Consider the following 21,419-nt stretch of genomic DNA (forward strand, 5'->3'; position numbering starts at 1 on the left):
GCTCCAATTCACTCTATACCTTGCCCTCCTTTCACCCTCCTGCATGTTCAGGCCCCGATCACACAAAATCTTTTTCACTCCATCTTTCCACCTCCAATTTGGTCTCCCTCTTCTCCTCGTTCCCTCCACCTCCGACACATATATCCTCTTGGTCAATCTTTCCTCACTCATTCTCTCCATGTGCCCAAACCACTTCAAAACACCCTCTTCTGCTCTCTCAACCACGCTCTTTTTATTTCCACACATCTCTCTTACCCTTACGTTACTCACTCGATCAAACCACCTCACACCACACATTGTCCTCAAACATCTCATTTCCCGCACATCCATCCTCCTGCGCACAACTCTATCCATAGCCCACGCCTCGCAACCATACAACATTGTTGGAACCACTATTCCTTCAAACATACCCATTTTTGCTTTCCGAGATAATGTTCTCGACTTCCACACATTCTTCAAGGCTCCCAGAATTTTCGCCCCCTCCCCCACCCTATGATCCACTTCCGCTTCCATGGTTCCATCCGCTGCCAGATCCACTCCCAGATATCTAAAACACTTCACTTCCTCCAGTTTTTCTCCATTCAAACTCACCTCCCAATTGACTTGACCCTCAACCCTACTGTACCTAATAACCTTGCTCTTATTCACATTTACTCTTAACTTTCTTCTTCCACACACTTTACCAAACTCAGTCACCAGCTTCTGCAGTTTCTCACATGAATCAGCTACCAGCGCTGTATCATCAGCGAACAACAACTGACTCACTTCCCAAGCTCTCTCATCCCCAACAGACTTCATACTTGCCCCTCTTTCCAAAACTCTTGCATTTACCTCCCTAACAACCCCATCCATAAACAAATTAAACAACCATGGAGACATCACACACCCCTGCCGCAAACCTACATTCACTGAGAACCAATCACTTTCCTCTCTTCCTACACGTACACATGCCTTACATCCTCGATAAAAACTTTTCACTGCTTCTAACAACTTTCCTCCCACACCATATATTCTTAATACCTTCCACAGAGCATCTCTATCAACTCTATCATATGCCTTCTCCAGATCCATAAAAGCTACATACAAATCCATTTGCTTTTCTAAGTATTTCTCACATACATTCTTCAAAGCAAACACCTGATCCACACATCCTCTACCACTTCTGAAACCATTACTATCATTATTATTATTATTATTATTATTATCATTATTATTATTATTATTATTATTATTATTATTATTATTATTATTATTATCATAACTTATACCTCTGTTATTTTATTTATAAGGAAGAAATATTGTATAGTGTAAATGCGATGCATGTCGATGTTTAGGAGACCGATCTAGTGAGAGGACTGCATAGGAATAATTATTATTATCTTTCATTGGCTACGAATGATATCCTATTATGACAAACATTCATTGTACCATCTCATTTGAACAAAATTAACGTCATATGGCTGGCCATCACAGTTATAATCTTTTATATTTCAATAATTCTCGGCATGTTGGCATATTTCAATACATTTCGGGTTTTTGTTACACCATTAACAGCTATGCAAATAATTGCAAACATTATTAATCTTGTTGAATATTTCTCTTGTCTGTCAGTTTATTTGAACAAAATACATGAACAGCGAACCTGTTTGATTATATCCCCAAGGACAGCACAGAAATTATATACGAATTCATGATTTCCAATGTGGTAGTAACGCATCCAAAACAATGGCACAAGTATAAGATCATAATAAGTAGAGAAATACATTTGAACTAGATATATGATAAATTAACTTCATTGAATGAAAATGTATGCCATGTTTTGAACACATGAGCACCAATATAGATTTTGATATAAATTGCTCAAGATGATTAGCACTCGTTCCATGGAAACGTTTTTCCTTATTAAAAAGAAAAATTAACAATGAGGTATTTTTTCATAAGATTATATCGGTATTCATGAAGGATCCCTACCAAAACCTCTGCTCTAGTGTAAGTTAAGCTTTCTTGGCGTGATAACACGTTTAATTACAGGTATTCCAATGTGCTGATTATAAATCGTATTAACGTTACATCCCATATATTTTGGGACAACCTTTTTGAGACATCATATATCCTTTATTCAACTATTCTGCTTGGTATTCAACTGGTCGAATATGAACTGTACTGAGGTGATCAAAACCAAAATGAGCTTTCACTGGAGCATTAAGCATATATCTTGTGATATTTTCTATAACCTGCTTGTTGTGTTACTCTTGTGAGAAAATGATCAGAACTTAACATGATTGAAAAAAGTGCTGTGTTTATAAGTAATTAAGATAAGGTGCTGTGTTTATAAGTAACATGAGCTGCTAAACACTTTACCTTAGGAACACCACAAAAATAACATGGATATAGAAAAAGTCACATCATTGAGGTTCATTCATTTTGTAGAAATGATTGATACTGGTACTGCTTGATTTGGAGTATTATTTCTTATTCTGTGAGAATAATTCGAGAGTTGGTAGGGTAATGAAGTTAAAGGAAAATGTTAAAAAGTCATGTGTAGTAATTATTAGAATTTATAGGGGTCCCATCTTACTCTTTTAAGCAGTCTAGATCTAATGTAGATTTCATATGGTAAAATATCAGTTGAGCTGCACATTGATTTGAGATCTGAATAATGAAATATTTCATAAAGTGTCAGTTTAGGGGCACCACAAAAGTTTGGTGGATATTGATGAAAAGCATGTAGATGAACTCTTTTTACTTAGTAAAAACATTTTAGACGTGGGGTGCATTATTTTTTTATAAATTTTTCCTTCTAGAGAATGTGATTTTTTGGTTATCAGGCAAAATGCATGATGAATTGAAATACTACTATAAATCGAGAGAACCCATGAAAACCTCATGTAAACTCATGCTGAGCCTGACTCTCCAGTTAATGAAGCCGCTGCTTTTGGTTCTTCATTTTTCTCTAACTCAGCTGTGGATGACTTTGCTTCCAATCCTCTACCCCATCTCCTCCCACTGAATCCATCCCATCTCGTTTATTCTTCTAATGCAGGTTCTTCCAAAGGCTCTTTCAGCTTATGGTAAACAAAGCATATGGCCCAGATAGCATACCTTGTTGAGTCTGAAAGGAGTGTCTCTGAAATAGTTCTGATTCTTTTTTTCCTTTTTCATCTTCACCTAAAAACCCTGATCTTCCTTCTTAGAAGCATGCCCATCCCTAAGAAAGGATACTACTATAATCACTAACTAGTTAACCACCTCATTCCTGACTTTTTTCCTGTCTCCAAAGTCTTTGAAACTCTCCTTAACCCCCTCTTTTGTAAACACATAGAATACCTTCCCCTTTTTTTATCACCAGTATGAATATTATAGTGTTTTATCTGCCGATAATTTTCTCCTGTGTGACTTGCTTCTTGTCCTCCTCTGATGGGGATTTTTGTGAAACTTGTAATAACCCTCAACATCTCCAAAGCGTTTGATAGAGTGTTTCAGATCTCTTTGCTTCTTAAGCTCCATTCCTTTTGGATCTGTATTTATCTCAAAATAGGGAACAGTAATCTAGTTCACTTTAGCACTACTGAAATAATTTCTCCCTAACTTTATATCTATATTTTTTTTATTTGATTATATTTCATCGCTGTTTCTCTCCACTGAAGTAGTACCAGGAAACAGACAAAGAAAGACCCATCCACTTATATGCATACATGCACATACACGTACATCTACATACTCATACATATAAACATATACACATATACATACGTATATGTACACAAATATATCCATATATGCATGTGTACATATTCATACTTGCCAATCCCGGCACCACCCCACCCCACAGGAAATAGTATCGCCAACCCTTGCATCAATGAGGTAGCACCAGTAAACAGACAAAAAAGGCCACATTTGTTCACACTCAGTCTCTAGCCGTAATGTGTAATGCACCAAAACCACACTTCCCTATCCACATTCAGGCCCCACAGGCCTTTCCATGGTTTACCCCAGTCATTTCACATGCCCTGTGTCAGTCCATTAATAGCATGTTGATCCCATTATACCACATCATTTCAATTCACTCTGTTCCTAGCATGCCTCTCACACTCCTGCATGTTCAGGCGCTGATTGCTCAAAATCTTTTTCACTCCATCCTTCCACCTCCAATTTGGTCTCCTGCTTCTCCTTGTTCCCTCCACCTCTGATACATATATCCTCTTTGTCGACCTTTCCTCACTCATTCTCTTCATATGTCCAGACCATTTCAACACACCATCTTCTGCTCTCTCAACCACACTCTTTTTATTACTACACATTTCTCTTACCCTTTCAGTACCTATTAATTCAAATCACATCACACCACATATTGTCCTCAGACAATCCATTTCCAACACATCTACCCTCCTCTGTACAACCCTGTCTATAGCTCATGCCTCACAACCAATTAATGTTGTTGGAACTACTATTCCTTCAAAAATACCCATTTTTGCTCTCCATGATAAAGCTCTCTCTTTCCACACATTTATCATTGCTCCTAGAACCATTGCCCACCATATGACTCACTTCTGCTTCCATAGTTCCATTCACTGCCAAGTCCACTCCCAGATATCTAAAACAATTTTTCTCCACTCAAACTTACATCCCATCGAACTTGTCCCTCAACCCTGCTGAGCCTAATAACTTTGCTCTTATTCACATTTACTCTCAACTTTCTCCTTTCACATGCTTTTTCCAAACTCAGTCACCAGCTTCTAATTTCTCATTCAAGTCAGCCACCAATGCTTTAACTATTAGTGAACAACAATTGACTCACTTTCCAGGCCCTCTCATCCCAACTGTTTGCATACCCACCCCTCTCTCCAGAACTCTTGCATTTACTTCCTTAACCATCCATAAACAAATTTGACAACTATGGGGACATCACACAACCCTGCTGCAGACCAACCTTCACTGGGAATCAGTTACTCTCTTCTCTTCCTACTTGTACACATGCCTTACACCCTTGATAAGAATTTCTTTGCTTCTAGCAGCTTACCTCCCACACTATATATTTTTAAGACTTTCCACAAAGCATCTCTCTCAACCATATCATATACCTTCTCCATGTCCATAAATGCTTTGTTTTTCTAAGTATTTCTCACATATATATATATATCACTTCTAAAACCACACTGCTCCTCCCAATCTTTTGCTCTGAACATGACTTCACCCTCTCAGTCAATACCCTCCCATATAATTTTCCAGGAATACTTAACAAGCTTATGCCTCTGTAGTGTGAACACTCACCTTTAGCCCCTTTGCCTTTGTACAGTGGCACTGTACATGCATTCTGCCAATCCTCAGACATTTCACCATGATGTATACATACACTGAATATCCTTACCAACCAGTCAACAACACAGTCACTTCCTTTCTTAATAAATTCAAATGCAATACCATCCAAACCCGCCACCTTGCTGGATTTCATGTTCCATTAGGCTTTCACCGCCTCTTCTCTTTTCAATGAACCACTCTCCCTGACTCTTTCACTTTGCACACCACCCCAGCTAAAATACACTACATCTGCCTGTCATCAAACGCATTCAACAAACCTTCAAAATACTCACTCCATCTCCTTCTCGCTTCATCACTACCTATTATCACTTCCCCTCTTCACTGATGTTCATTATTGATCTTGGCTTTTGTGGACATGAGCCCAGTCTTATTATTACTATGTTTATCGATAAGTGTTGATGATTCAGTCATTGGTAACTAGTGTGATGATTCATCAACTTCATTATGTAATAAGACAAAATATAGAAACATGTTCAGATTAGATCTGCAAGTGAAATGACAGACACAGGAACCTTGCAAAATATAGAAACATGTTCAGATTAGATCTGCAAGTGAAATGACTGACACAGGAACCTAGCAAACTTTGCCCCCTGTCATTGAGTGATAATGAGTGATAACTTGCTCAATGATTTATGCAATGTAAGTAATTAATACATAAGAAAAAATACAATCTCAGTCAGTGTCGTTATTGGCCAAAGTATATTTTGAATGTAATTTTGTTCACTGATGAAATGATGGTGACTGATAGCTTTTTCAATAATTTATTTAACTTTGATATCCTACTTGATGATGTATGACTTCAATAGTCAATATAGGGGGCCCTTACAAAACGACAGGGTGACATTTCTGGAAATCTGTTGTTATAGTCGAGTGTTGTTAAGTAAGTAATTGAAACCTAGGTTATTTGTGTGTGTGTGTGTGTATGCACCCCTGACCATAAATTTCCCCAATCTAATTCTCTTGCATGAACTTCAGTATATCTGAAACATCGTAGCTTACTGTCATAATACCACACTTTATCATGATGTAAATTAAACTCTAGTTCAGCAGCTTTTGCCTTTTCATTAGTAAATGAGATGAATTTAAATGATTCTTATCTTACTGAAAATGCTGGTGATGAGGGAGTAAGATAGGTCATAATGGAGTGAGATGGGGTTGGAATGGTTTATTATACCCTCCAAAGTAAGTTTATATATTTCAGTATGTGTTCTGTATGTTGTTGATGTATTTAACGATTATGTTAGCTATGTTAACATTTTCTTGTTTGGTAAATCTCACTTCTATGGCACATTAAGAATGTGAAAACTTGGTGATCTTTAAAAGGTGACCTTTAGTGACTGGAATACAGTAAGAACTGAATGTCACTTTGTTTTGATATTCTAAAAGGCATTGTAACAGAATGTATGAATGTAGACAATATAATTGAACATTTCTTCATTTATTGGAAAGAATATGAAAAGAATATGAATTTTCTTCTAATCTGTTGAAATTATGAAAACACAGTGTCATTCTTCAAATTTTTACCCTGATATTCAAAAGTTGCTCTCACAAAACATTGCTTTGTGTTGGGGTTGCCAGTATATGCCAACACACACAAAAAACATTAGTCTGTAGTCTCGGCTCATTCAGTGACTGATAATAAGTTCAGTGATTTATTCGACATAAATAGTTAACATATTCGTAGACATGCACAGGAGAAGAAATTATGTCAGTCAATGTTGATCTTGGCCCACTTGTACTATTTGATACAATATATTTAGTGAGGATTGATAGCTTGTTCAATGGTATATTCACCTTTGGTAGATAAGTACACGTTATTGACAAGTGTACTGATGATTGATGATGGATAGAACTTGTGAATTATTGTATATAAATGAATATGTGTACTACAAACACTGTCTCTAATATTAGTTATCATAAACTGTTACTCGACAATGATGATATTGATTATAAGGGTAGGCTGAGATTGTTGGGACAATACCTGTATTCCTCTCATTTTACTTGAGTAAATGTTGTATGAACAGAATTTTTTTTGGCATTTGTATGCAAGGATATTAGATAAATCACTGAACAAGCTATCATTGTCTCATGATTGCTTAATGACTGTCACACAAATAATAAGTATGGGCTGATACTGTTGGACCAACAACATTTGTTAGTCATTTCACTTGAATTTAGATTTTATCTGAGCAATTTTTTTTGCATCTGTGCATATTCTGACATTGAATGAATCATCATACAAACTGTCAGGTATTCTCTTTCTGACTTAACAAAGATTATGGTAAGAATGAACCGAGATCCACAATGGTCAAGATTAGCAATGAAGATAGATTGAAAAATTTGTATTATGACACCATGATAAATGTCATAATGAAATTGTATACACATCTTGAGAAAAAATGGAAATTAGTTGGCTGATTATTTAGGCTTTAGGCCAGTCAACTGTCAGTGTCTTTAAGGCCATCGTCTTAAAAGTTACAACCAACAAATGAAAAATCTTTGAGACCTTTTTCAGGCATTAAAGATTTTTTTCAAAACCACATACTTTCTATGTGGTTGTGGAACATATATGAGGCAAAAATAGCAGGAGAGGACAAAGTGTCAAGTTGTTGGGGGTGGAAGTGTCAGTTGGTAGGGGCTGAAGTGTCTTTGAATTGGAGGGGATGAACTGCTGGTAAGGGCCAGAGTGTTGGTAGATATGGGGGAAGGGGAAATGAACTGCTGGTAGGGGCTGAAATGACAATAAACATGAAGGGACAAACTGTCAACAGAGGCCAAAGTATTACTGCTCTTGGATTTTGGTGGGAAGTACGGCATTGCATTAGGAGGGTTGGTGAAGTACTTTAATCCTATAAGACTATAGGAGAGCCAGCAGCTAATGAGATTCTTGTTTATGTTAGCAATTTTTTAATCTTTATGCATGGATTGTTATGATTTATTTTTCACTAAAATCCAAAAGGATTGTACCATAATTTTTTTCTGCTGGTCCAACAATATCCAAGAGGAGTGTAATGGGGTTCATGATATACACCTATAATGAAGAAGGATACCCAGTTAACTTACGAATTCATTGGATTTCTTTGGAATTCATGGGGTAGGCCAAAACTACCTTTGTAATACTTACTGCGACATGGTACAAAATATGGCATCACATCATGGAGATAGAGATTGCAAAATAGAATCATAGAAATTCTCACCACACTCTTAACATTTTGGTCTTTGAGCTGCAGTGATTGAGCTTTTGTTTTTTTAAGCAATGAGAGAATGCTGTTGTATTGCCCACCTGATCATCATCAAAATTCCAACGACTGGCTTTTATTTTGAAAGTTTTCATTTGTGCTTTTGAAAATGTTGATATACAAAATCCCTAAACTTCACTTTGTGGACCTCGTATGTATGAAAGTTTGATATAGGAGAACTGTATCTAACTAAGATTAAAGAAATCTGCATTTAAACACTGAAAGTATCCTTTTTGATTATCATTGCAGAAAATATGAATGACAAACTTTAGAGAACTTAGAGTACTATGTGATCAGTCCTTTCACCTAACATGTATATGATTCTCTGTTACAGGTATAGGTAATAGATTATGTCATCTGTGAATAAGAGTCACACAGTGTTCAACAATGATCCTGTTAAACATCATTCCATGGTCCATTGTCGAGTTGTGGTCACAACCACCAGTCATAAAGAACACACTGGATGGGTCCACACTATTGATCCAGTGTCTGAGAGGTATGTAGATATGTAGTAGTTGAATAGGAAATGATAAAACAGATAATCACAATAGAAAGTGCAGATCATACTTGAATTTCTTTGTTGATTGCCTGAAATATGATATGGTGAAATTTTATGAAACTACTAAAAAAGACATTAACGCCCTTAAGAAGAGTTTATAAAGCATGTTTTGTTATGATTTATTGACTGGTTGCTGAGCTATACCTATAAAAGAAATGTAGTACAAAGTGTAACCTAGCTGTTCATTTTCGTCATAGGGTTGGTGTTTGAATGAGAACCAAGGATACTCAAAATGTTTTCGTTTAACCCCTTCACTGTGGGATTTATGAACATCAACACCAATGGAGATTTACACCAGCTGTGGGGAGTAGCTATAGTAGCATCCTCTTAAATTTTATGCTTAAGGTATTGGTGGGAAGAGAGATGGTAACAGTATTAAGAAACAGCAAAATATGAAACTGATGCTAGACGATGAGCCAATTGTTTTTGAGCATGTGGGTCAATAGCCACCAGGGTCTTTGAGGAAAGAGCACAATATCCACTCCATGCTAGACCATCTCTAACCTCTGATGGCCCATCTAAAACCCAGGGCTTAGAAATGATAAGAGTCTGTTGAATTCAGAGGTAAAATATGATGAAGAGAAAAGTGAAGACAGTGACAGCTCTTAAACTGACTATGCATATGATGCACAGTAAATGAAAACAGAAACGGGAGATCAACTGGCATTGGCTGTGTAGATCGTATTGTTAGGAGATGCAAACAGTGTACAGTATTTATGAAATAATCATGGCTTTATCCTTTATTTTTTTCTGCCAATATACTTTTTTCTTTATGTAGTCACTTATTGTATATAGTACAAAAACCACAAGGCAGATAACTAGGACTTACATAAAGTTAATAAAAGAAAATGTGGTCTGAAATAACTTTCCTGGAAAAATCTTTTAAATACATATCACAGGAAATATGTATTCACAGTAAACAAATGATCAGACAAATTTGAGCTGATGCAAATGCTAAAGAAACCAGATGTACCAGCATCAAGAAAGCAAAAAAATCTTAATGTAGACAGGGAAAACTCTGATGAATGCACATGTCTGGCAGTACTAACAGGAATCTTCCCCATGTATAAGCAAAGTTTAACCCTTCTACAAGGTCAGGGGAGTTATCAGAACATCATTATGTATTCATTTATTTTATCATATTATACTTGATCGCCATTTCCCGTGTTAGCGAGGTAGCTCCAGGAAACAGACAAAGACCCATACACTCATATACCTACATATATACATACATGCACATACACATACATATACATACATATGCATTTACATATCAACATATACACATATACATACACAAACATATACATATATACACATGTACATATTCATGCTTGTGTTCATCGATTATTGGCACCACCCTCCCCACAGGAAACAACATTGTTACCCCGTGTCAACAATGTAGCACCAGAGAAACAGACAGAAAAGGCCAGATTCATTCACACTCAGTCTATATCTGTCATGTGTAATGCACCAAAACCACAGCTCCCTATCCACATCCAGGCCCAGCAGACCTTTCTATGGTTTACCCCAGATGTTTCATATGCCCTGGTTCAGTCCATTGATAGCGTGGTGACCCCGGTATACTACATTGTTCCAATTCACTCTATTCCTTGCATGTAATCACTTGTCCCAAACTTTTCTCCAACTTCAACATTATTAGAAAGATCCTTATTATAATGTAGTTAGAACGAAATCTGAATTCTTGTCTTGAGGAGGTTTCTTGACTAATTGGATTAGGGCACTATCAAGCATATTTAGAAAAGGGTTCTTCCCTTTTAGATACTGTTATGTTGAAATTTCTGCTGTTATAGTATCTTGTTCAAAACAGATTTCTGCTAACTGTTCATAAAATCTTTCATCTACCTCAGGTAGCTGTGTTGGGGGGCCTATAAACTAGTCCTAATGTTATTTTCTTATGAAATTCATCCTTAATTTCCACATAAATGAAGTTGACATTCTCAACGGCCAGAAATCATTTTTCTAAGGGATTTAAAGGTGCTGTAACAAAGAGCAGGATACCACTGCCTTCCTTTTTCCCCCATCTGTGTTAAACAGAGTGTTCCCTGGAACTGAAGATTCAGGAAGCAAATTTTTATTTTAAAATCATTGATACTCACTGATACTCATAGAAATGGTTTGGACATATGGAGAGAATGAGTAAAGAGAGATTAACAAAGAGGATGCATGTGTCAGAAGTGGAGGGAATAAGGAGAAAGGTTAAACTAAATTGGGGTGGAAGGATGGCTTGAAAATTATTTTTATTGACCAGAAGCTGAACATGTAGGGTGAAGGGAGTGCATAGGATACATTAAATTGATATGGTATACAGGGGTCACCTTGCTGTCAGTTGACTGAATCAGGACATGTGAAGTGGTCAGATAAACTATGGAAATGTTTGTGGAGACTTTGTGGATAGGGAGCAGTGGTTTTGGTGCATTGCACATGAAGCTAGAGAATGGCAGTAAGCGAATGTGGCCTTTCTTTGTCTTTTCCTGGCACTGCCTCACTAACCCAGGCAACATCGATCTGGTATCAAGAAAGATACATATATATGTATGTATATATATATTTCATTTTTTGTTGAAGGCTACACTCATGGACAAAAGTCCACATTAAGGCTGGGACTTAATTGAAATATAGAGAATTATGAAACAAAAAGAAAATACAAGGGAAAGTATTTATGAATTTTTGAGGATGTGAAAGACCTATCTTTTGAAATGTGCTAAGTCATAGTTATTAGGAAAGACACAAGAAGGTTTAGAATTCCAAAGCTTTGAGGTGTAGGAAAAGAAGCAGGTATCAAGTCGGCACACCCTTGAGTTGCTGATGGCCACACCGTGACCATGCGATGCAGCAGCTTGCTGAGTACTGCATTGTCTAGCTAGTGTTGGGGGCACACAAGCTACCAGATCGCAGGAGCAAAAACCAAAATAATACCTATAGAAGAGGGAAAGTGAACCAACATTGCGGCATAGGGTAAGGGGGTCAAGTTTGGAAGTTAGCCTGGGACTTTATAAGTTGGACCACTTTTGACAACTCTTTCAAGTAAGCATACAGAGCTAGAACCACCCCAAACATGAGAGCAGTACACCATACAAGGACGAATCCATCCCTTGTATAAACAGAGCAGCTGTTTAGAAGTTTCGACATCTGAACAGGACAGCTTGATCACACTTTATGCTTCAGTCTTTTCACAGCTTTAGTTTGTCAACCAATTGACATATCATAAGGAGTTATGATTTATGAACTCTTTTGAGAGGTGGAAATTTTTACTTTTGGTAATATATGAATCTGTTTATCTATCCATCTATCTATATCTCTGATGTTTGTTCCCTCCATGAACTCCCTTCACTTAATAATCATCACATTTGTTGTTAGAAAATGATGAAATTAAGCTGTAAAGCTATATAATTAGTCTAATTCCTCATACGCATATATTTTTTTTTTTTTTTTTATACTTTGTCGCTTTCTCCCGCGTTTGCGAGGTAGCGCAAGGAAACAGACGAAAGAAATGGCCCAACCCCCCCCCATACACATGTATATACATACGTCCACACACGCAAATATACATACCTACACAGCCTTCCATGGTTTACCCCAGACGCTTCACATGCCTTGATTCAATCCACTGACAGCACGTCAACCCCGGTATACCACATCGCTCCAATTCACTCTATTCCTTGCCCTCCTTTCACCCTCCTGCATGTTCAGGCCCCGATCACACAAAATCTTTTTCACTCCATCTTTCCACCTCCAATTTGGTCTCCCTCTTCTCCTTGCTCCCTCCACCTCCGACACATATATCCTCTTGGTCAATCTTTCCTCACTCATCCTCTCCATGTGCCCAAACCACTTCAAAACACCCTCTTCTGCTCTCTCAACCACGCTCTTTTTATTTCCACACATCTCTCTTACCCTTACGTTACTTACTCGATCAAACCACCTCACACCACACATTGTCCTCAAACATCTCATTTCCAGCACATCCATCCTCCTGCGCACAACTCTATCCATAGCCCACGCCTCGCAACCATACAACATTGTTGGAACCACTATTCCTTCAAACATACCCATTTTTGCTTTCCGAGATAATGTTCTCGACTTCCACACATTCTTCAAGGCCCCCAGAATTTTCGCCCCCTCCCCCACCCTATGATCCACTTCCGCTTCCATGGTTCCATCCGCTGCCAGATCCACTCCCAGATATCTAAAACACTTCACTTCCTCCAGTTTTTCTCCATTCAAACTCACCTCCCAATTGACTTGACCCTCAACCCTACTGTACCTAATAACCTTGCTCTTATTCACATTTACTCTTAACTTTCTTCTTCCACACACTTTACCAAACTCAGTCACCAGCTTCTGCAGTTTCTCACATGAATCAGCCACCAGCGCTGTATCATCAGCGAACAACAACTGACTCACTTCCCAAGCTCTCTCATCCCCAACAGACTTCATACTTGCCCCTCTTTCCAAAACTCTTGCATTCACCTCCCTAACAACCCCATCCATAAACAAATTAAACAACCATGGAGACATCACACACCCCTGCCGCAAACCTACATTCACTGAGAACCAATCACTTTCCTCTCTTCCTACACGTACACATGCCTTACATCCTCGATAAAAACTTTTCACTGCTTCTAACAACTTTCCTCCCACACCATATATTCTTAATACCTTCCACAGAGCATCTCTATCAACTCTATCATATGCCTTCTCCAGATCCATAAATGCTACATACAAATCCATTTGCTTTTCTAAGTATTTCTCACATACATTCTTCAAAGCAAACACCTGATCCACACATCCTCTACCACTTCTGAAACCACACTGCTCTTCCCCAATCTGATGCTCTGTACATGCCTTCACCCTCTCAATCAATACCCTCCCATATAATTTACCAGGAATACTCAACAAACTTATACCTCTGTAATTTGAGCATTCACTCTTATCCCCTTTGCCTTTGTACAATGGCACTATGCACGCATTCCGCCAATCCTCAGGCACCTCACCATGAGTCATACATACTCATGAGAAGAGTGGGAGGTGGGTTGATTAGAAAGGGTAGTGAGTGGTGGGATGAAGAAGTAAGAGTATTAGTGAAAGAGAAGAGAGAGGCATTTGGACGATTTTTGCAGGGAAAAAATGCAATTGAGTGGGAGATGTATAAAAGAAAGAGACAGGAGGTCAAGAGAAAGGTGCAAGAGGTGAAAAAAAGGGCAAATGAGAGTTGGGGTGAGAGAGTATCATTAAATTTTAGGGAGAATAAAAAGATGTTCTGGAAGGAGGTAAATAAAGTGCGTAAGACAAGGGAGCAAATGGGAACTTCAGTGAAGGGCGCAAATGGGGAGGTGATAACAAGTAGTGGTGATGTGAGAAGGAGATGGAGTGAGTATTTTGAAGGTTTGTTGAATGTGTTTGATGATAGAGTGGCAGATATAGGGTGTTTTGGTCGAGGTGGTGTGCAAAGTGAGAGGGTTAGGGAAAATGATTTGGTAAACAGAGAAGAGGTAGTGAAAGCTTTGTGGAAGATGAAAGCTGGCAAGGCAGCAGGTTTGGATGGTATTGCAGTGGAATTTATTAAAAAAGGGGGTGACCTTATTGTTGACTGGTTGGTAAGGTTATTTTTATTTTATTGTTAAGAATACTATGCCAGATCTGTAGTGAATGTAAAAGTTTCATTATACTCTCTAAATAATGCTTGCACTGATTATTTCTCCTATACCTTTTGATATACAGCCAGATGGTTATTGAGCTTTCATCTGTTATTAAACATATTTTTATTTATTTATTTATTTATTTATTTATTTATGTACTTATTATACTTTGTCACTGTCTCCCACATTAGCGAGGTAGCGTAAGAAAACAGACCAAAGAATGGCCCAACCCACCCACACACACATGTATATACATAAACATCCACACACACACACACACATATACATACCTATACATTTCAATGTATACATACATACACAGACATATACATATACACATGTACATATTCATGCATGCTACCTTCATCCATTCCCGCCACCACCTCGCCACACATGAAATGGCATCCACCTTCCCTGTGTGCACGCGAGGTAGCGCTAGGAAAAGACAACAAAGGCCCCATTCGTTCACACTCAGTCTGTAGCTGTCATTTGTAAGGCACTGAAACCACAGCTCCCTTTCCACATCCAGGCCCCACAAAACTTTCCATGCTTTTTCATTTCAATAAGGAAGTCTAATGTTTCTGTTCAGGGTTTAGAAACATTGAACCCTTTGTTCTCTGGTGAGGTAAATGCCTGTCACCCCTCACTAACTGCATGTTGAGCAGTTGATCATACTGCTCAGTCTGGGCCTCCCCTCTACCATTCAGCTATTTCTACTCAGCAGTGACCGCTGGTAGACACACTGGTTGTGCTGGCCCTGACAATGCTCTGGATGCTCGGGTATAACAGATATTGTTACTATGAATAATTATTCATATTCACTTCTCTGAGGATGTAGACTATACATCCATACCATGATTTATGAAGACTCTGCTTATGAAATTATAAAGAACCTCTTCATACAGGTAATCACCACTGGGGTAGATTTTGTGTTCCAAAAATTATGAGGCAGCCATTGTGTCTGCAAAGGGGATGATGATGTCATCACAGTGTGAAGCTAAGTGATTGGTATAGGCATGAACCTGGAGTGGGTTAGGCTGCAACTGCTAAAGAGATGTTTAATGGCTAAGAGGCATTTACCTTGCCAAGTTTTTAATCCCAAGGGATGTTAGGAATTCTCTAAAAGTTCATGGGACACCACCCCAGAGAGAAACCGTTTTTCTCATTCTTCACAACTCACCTTTTTTCCGTTTAAGAAGGTTTTAATCTTCATGTTCTTATCAAAACTGTAATCATTGGATGATTTTTCAGAAAAATTTTCCTTCTCGTATCTAATTCTGTATTGTACCCAACCCTATTTTATTTATTTTATTTACAGTGTGATTTTGGTAGAGTTTGATGATAGTGGTGGCAAGGAGGTGGTCATTGTGTTTGGCTACAATGTGAAAACCATAAGAGTTATTGACAGCAGTCCACCTGCAGGCCTTGGTGCTGCCATTGACAACATTTTCAGGAAGGAACAGGTATTCCAAAGGAGGTTTTTATGGGGGCAATCCTTTCATTCATATTAGTCTCTTCACTCTGGTTGGTGAAAAAGAAAAAATAATCGTCTAGTTTAGTGATCAAGACATAAGTGAAACATATATGTATAGCATTTCAGTAACATCAGTTCTGTTCTATGTTGCAGACCTTTGTGCATAATTCTGTCATTGACATTAAACCTTATGACCTTGAGCTTTGAATTCATTTCCCTGCATATTCCCAGTAACTCAGTTGTCTTTATCTTTACATGGTATGCTTGATTCCTAACTTTAATGACTCTGTATCTTTCATTTCATCATTGCTGTTCATTTCATTCATGCTATTTCTTCTTATTTTTATTCGATACACTTACTCCACTGCACCGCAGCACCACTTTAAATTTAACCTACAGCTCAAGTTTTCCATAAATTTCTACTAAAGTTTCTGAAGCTTATAGTGACTATTCATATACATATACTTGGAGAGTGGAGCATAGAGGCAGGCTGTTGGGAATGGGAGGCCTCGGAGGTAAGTCAGTTGTTGTTTGCTGATGACAGCTCTGGTGGCATATTAGAGTGAGAAACTGCTGTGATATCTGAGTATAGGAGAGTGTGTGAAAGGAAAACTTTAAAGGAAATGTGAATGAGTTAGTTTATTAGGTTTAGCAGTGAATAGAGACAGGTTTTTTGGAGAGAACTTATAGAAGGTGGATCATAGATACTCACGAGTGGATATGGCATTGAATGGAATCATGGGAGCTGAAATGAAGGGTGAAGGTGAGGGGGCAAAGGTCGTGGGTGCATTGAGGAATGTATGGAAAGGGAGGGCACTGTCTTCAAGGGGATAGGTAGGTATGTTTGATGGCACAGTATAATAGTCTCATTGGTGCTGTATAAATGCCAGGTTTGGGCCTTAGAGAAAAATGGAAAGATTAAGAAACTCATTTTATTGACTCAAACTAGGTTTCTGCTAGAACCCATGATATGGGGTAAGTGGCCTTTACCTTATCCTTCTTCAGAAACCTATCACTGGGTTAATTCAAGTCAAGGAGTCTTTGGCACTCATCTAGCATCTTTGTCAGATGGTACCTTAATTTAGTCATGGCAAATCCACCCAGTGTGGTTCTAGGGATTCCTCCTTCAGGAGAGACAGATTCCGGAGTGCTTCAAAGTTACCACTGTAGGTATTTATTTGTATTAATTTTCATTTTTGGTTTAGTTTTCCTATCAGAAAGTTTTCTGTAAGCCCTTTTCCTTCATGTGGGTATGATGTCATACTTGTGGGACAGACTGCAGAGGAGTGAAATGTTGGTTTTGAAGATTGAAAAACTATTGTCTCTGAACATTTTTCCTGAGTTACCCTTCTCTCTCTCTCTGTGTGTCTCTGTCTCTCTCTCTCTCTCTCTCTCTCTCTCTCTCTCTCTCTCTCTCTCTCTCTCTCTAAACCTTTGTTTCTACCAGCTTTTACCATTTGTAGGTTGATGCCCATGATCTGTGAATTCTGAGCTGCTAGCACATGCAACTGAATGGGTCATTAATGTCAATTCTGTGGCATTCACAGATTTAACAAGGATGGGCTGAAATAAGCAAAGTATTGCCACTATGGTTAAGTGGTTAATAAAGAGTGAGGGATATCATTGTTTTGGCACTGGAAAAACTAAGGATTGGAAGGTCCTAACCTTGATTTTCTTAAAAATAGCCTACCAAATATCTCTCATGCTCCTGGGAACACCTCAGAAAAGGTGTTCCAGTTTTCTTAACCTAAATTTTTCCCTTTGCTAACAAATTTGTTTCATGTTTTATGGTGTACTAGAAGGATATATTTTATGATCCTATTACAGGTTCGGTATAGCAACAAAGAGTTAACTGCAAGACGGGAGTCCCTTTGTGTGTGGCTGGCAGAAAACCGTGTACCGTACACAGTGAGAGAAGACATGAGTATACAGGTAATGTTAATCCGTCTGTTGTTCAGGTACTTGTTGTTTTAAGATGGACTGAAGGAGGACTTAAATCACTATCAGACATTGAAGAAGAAGGCGAAGTTAATGGGGGAAAAAAGGAACCTTGGTCAGGGGATTGTAATACCTTTTTCTACGTGGATCTCTTAGGTTCACACACCTGGTATGTAGACCATTCTTTGCATGTTTAGGGGGTGAAGGCACAGTTGCAACCTTGCAACACAGTACTGGTCTCTGTTCATAATGTGCTGAGTTCTTCCTTTGTAAACCTGTCCTTGATGGTGCAATCACTGATAAGATCCAAGAACTCTTCCTGCAAATTATCTACCTGACATGGGAAATGATTTTGTGAGTGAGATGACTGTTTTATCCACCTACTTGAACTCATCTCACAAGGAAAACAGATTCTTTGAGATAATGCTTCACAAATCTAGTTCTACAGCTGTCACTAAGAACTTCTCCGAGACTGTGGAATGCACATGTATGCCCAATGTCCACATTTCTCTTTCACTGGTCAAACTTAACAATGAAAGCACATATATGGTCAATTAGGTGATGGTTTTCTCTCTCTTTTGAGTAGATTGGATATGATTTTAGTTAAAGAAGTAGGCTTTGTTTGTTTTCTCCTTGGAAGGTACCTTATATCACACTTTGCAGGGACTAGATGAAAGTATACAAAAGCATCATTGCTCCAGTAATAAAAAAGAATTATAATCCTTGAGCATGATACTGTTCATGCAGACAGAATAAAGATATTTACTGTTGGCTCAAAATATGATGAAGGTGTAGGCTTTGAGATTGTTATTGAAGAAGAATGAAATAAATTTATGTCATTTCACTGGCTCATAGTATTTGTTTCTCAATCTGGGAATCATTACAGTAGCTTGCTGCTGTACTCTCCTCACTCAGTTTATGTCTTTTTATGTAGGATGACAAAGAACATAAAATTCAATGTGAAAATGATTTTCTCAGAATTAAATTGAAAGCCCTGCCTATGAAAGCATTAATTTTTTTTTGGCCTTTTTAGTGCTTCTTTGTACAAGTTAAAGTGGTTTAAGTCACCTGAGATTGTTACACCAAAGTCTTTTTCTGCAATTACTATTTGTAGCTCAGCAGAATCCATACTGTAGTTTGTGTTCTCAATTGTACTACTGATATGTAGAACTTTGTGCTTGTCGATATCTGAATTCATGTGTCACCTGCGTGCCTAGTCTATCAGTTTTTCGTGTTGGTTTGAAGTTGTAGACATTCTGTTTCTATTGTAGATATATTTCCCAGCTTCATATTACTTGAGAATTTTGATATCTTATGACACAGCTCATTATCAGTATCATTAATATATATATATATATATGAAAGAGAACTGGTCCTAAGACTGATCCCTGTGGTACACTACTTGTTACATCAAACCATTGTGAAGCTTGACAGTTGATCACTGCGCTTTTTTTATGGCCTGTCAACCAGTTTCATAACCACTGAAGTACAACCCCATCTATACCGTATGACAGCTTTCGCTAGTAGCCTTTGATACAAAACTTTAATGCTTTTTTGAAAATCTAGATAGGGGACATCACCTGATTTACTTTTATTTTATTCATTGATATCATTGAGATCAAGCAGATTTGTCAGAAATGAATTTATTTGCTGAGACCAATTACATAATCATTTATCAAGTGGGGATCCTCTAAATGATGTAAAAATTGGACTTTGATTTCCAGAAAGGGACTTATTACCACTTTGAGTATTGATGTTACATTGGAAAATTTCTAGTTTTCTGGTACTTTCCCCATATCAAATGTCTTATTAAAAAGAACAGGAAGGGCTTACCTATCAAACTTTTCACTTTTCAAACTTATCTAGGCCTGCTATTTTATTTAACATTTCATTTTGTGCTTGAAATTATGTTGGATGTAAATGGCAAAGTAGATGGGACTTGGAAGCCCAAAAGAATACAAACTACAGGGGTTAAGAAAGGTGTTGAAGTATAGCATTCTTTGGCGGTGGAGGATTGGTCATACTGAACTGTGTTGACTCATGGTCATTAAATACGGAGAAGACCTTCTTCAGCATGACGCTTGCAATAGCATTATTACCATGGAACATGTACTAACAGAATACTAAAATTATTTGAGTTTCAGGGTCATATATGAATTATATCATGACAGTGAATAGATTAAAAGTACTGGAGAAATTTAACAATAATGTGAATATCAGTAGACAGGAATTTTTAAAGGAAACCATTTTATATCTATAGTTTATAATTTTTAATTATCTGTTAAAGGAAGCCAAAATATTTGATTCTAAATAAATTGTTTTGAAGAATGTGTGGAAGTCGAGAACATTATCTCGGAAAGCAAAAATGGGTGTGTTTGAAGGAATAGTGGTTCCAACAATGTTGTATGGTTGCGTATGGGCTATGGATAGAGTTGTGCGCAGGAGGGTGGATGTGCTGGAAATGAGATGTTTGAGGACAATGTGTGGTGTGAGGTGGTTTGATCGAGTAAGTAATGTAAGGGTAAGAGAGATGTGTGGAAATAAAAAGAGCGTGGTTGAGAGAGCAGAAGAGGGTGTTTTGAAATGGTTTGGGCACATGGAGAGAATGAGTGAGGAAAGATTGACCAAGAGGACATATGTGTCGGAGGTGGAGGGAACGAGGAGAAGTGGGAGACCAAATTGGAGGTGGAAAGATGGAGTGAAAAAGATTTTGTGTGATCGGGGCCTGAACATGCAGGAGGGTGAAAGGCGGGCAAGGAATAGAGTGAATTGGATCGATGTGGTATACCGGGGTTGACGTGCTGTCAGTGGATTAAATCAGGGCATGTGAAGCGTCTGGGATAAACCATGGAAAGTTGTGTGGGGCCTGGATGTGGAAAGGGAGCTGTGGTTTCGGGCATTATTGCATGACAGCTAGAGACTGAGTGTGAACGAGTGGGGCCTTTGTTGTCTTTTCCTAGTGCTACCTCGCACACATGAGGGGGAAGGGGGATGGTATTCCATGTGTGGCGAGGTGGCGATGGGAATGAATAAAGGCAGACAGTGTGAATTGTGTGCATGGGTATATATGTATGTGTCTGTGTGTGTATATATATGTGTACATTGAGATGTATAGGTATGTATATTTGCGTGTGTGGACGTGTATGTATATACATTGTGTATGGGGGTGGGTTGGGCCATTTCTTTTGTCTGTTTCCTTGCGCTACCTCGCAAATGCGGGAGACAGC

The 21,419-nt window shown here is 38.1% G+C and overlaps 1 protein-coding gene across 5 annotated transcripts in view; it reads left to right on the forward strand.

Annotated features, from left to right (window-relative positions):
- The window catches only part of LOC139750739 (gem-associated protein 6-like), a 28,579-nt gene that overhangs the window by 3,333 nt on the left and 3,827 nt on the right, over window positions 1-21,419 (forward strand). Inside the window, exons 1-4 of one of the 5 annotated variants that reach the window (XM_071665442.1) lie at window positions 1,663-1,734; window positions 8,893-9,054; window positions 16,099-16,243; window positions 18,082-18,186. In XM_071665442.1, coding sequence (XP_071521543.1) covers window positions 8,909-9,054; window positions 16,099-16,243; window positions 18,082-18,186 — 396 coding nt within the window. In that variant the 5' untranslated portion in view covers window positions 1,663-1,734; window positions 8,893-8,908. Of the gene's footprint in view, window positions 1-1,662; window positions 2,032-2,144; window positions 2,169-8,892; window positions 9,055-16,098; window positions 16,244-18,081; window positions 18,187-21,419 lie in introns of those variants that run through there. The other 4 variants (XM_071665440.1, XM_071665441.1, XM_071665443.1 and 1 more) reach the window with 4 other exon arrangements.

The sequence above is a fragment of the Panulirus ornatus genome, chromosome 10 (assembly GCF_036320965.1).
Source record: "Panulirus ornatus isolate Po-2019 chromosome 10, ASM3632096v1, whole genome shotgun sequence".
NCBI classification, from domain to species: domain Eukaryota; kingdom Metazoa; phylum Arthropoda; class Malacostraca; order Decapoda; family Palinuridae; genus Panulirus; species Panulirus ornatus.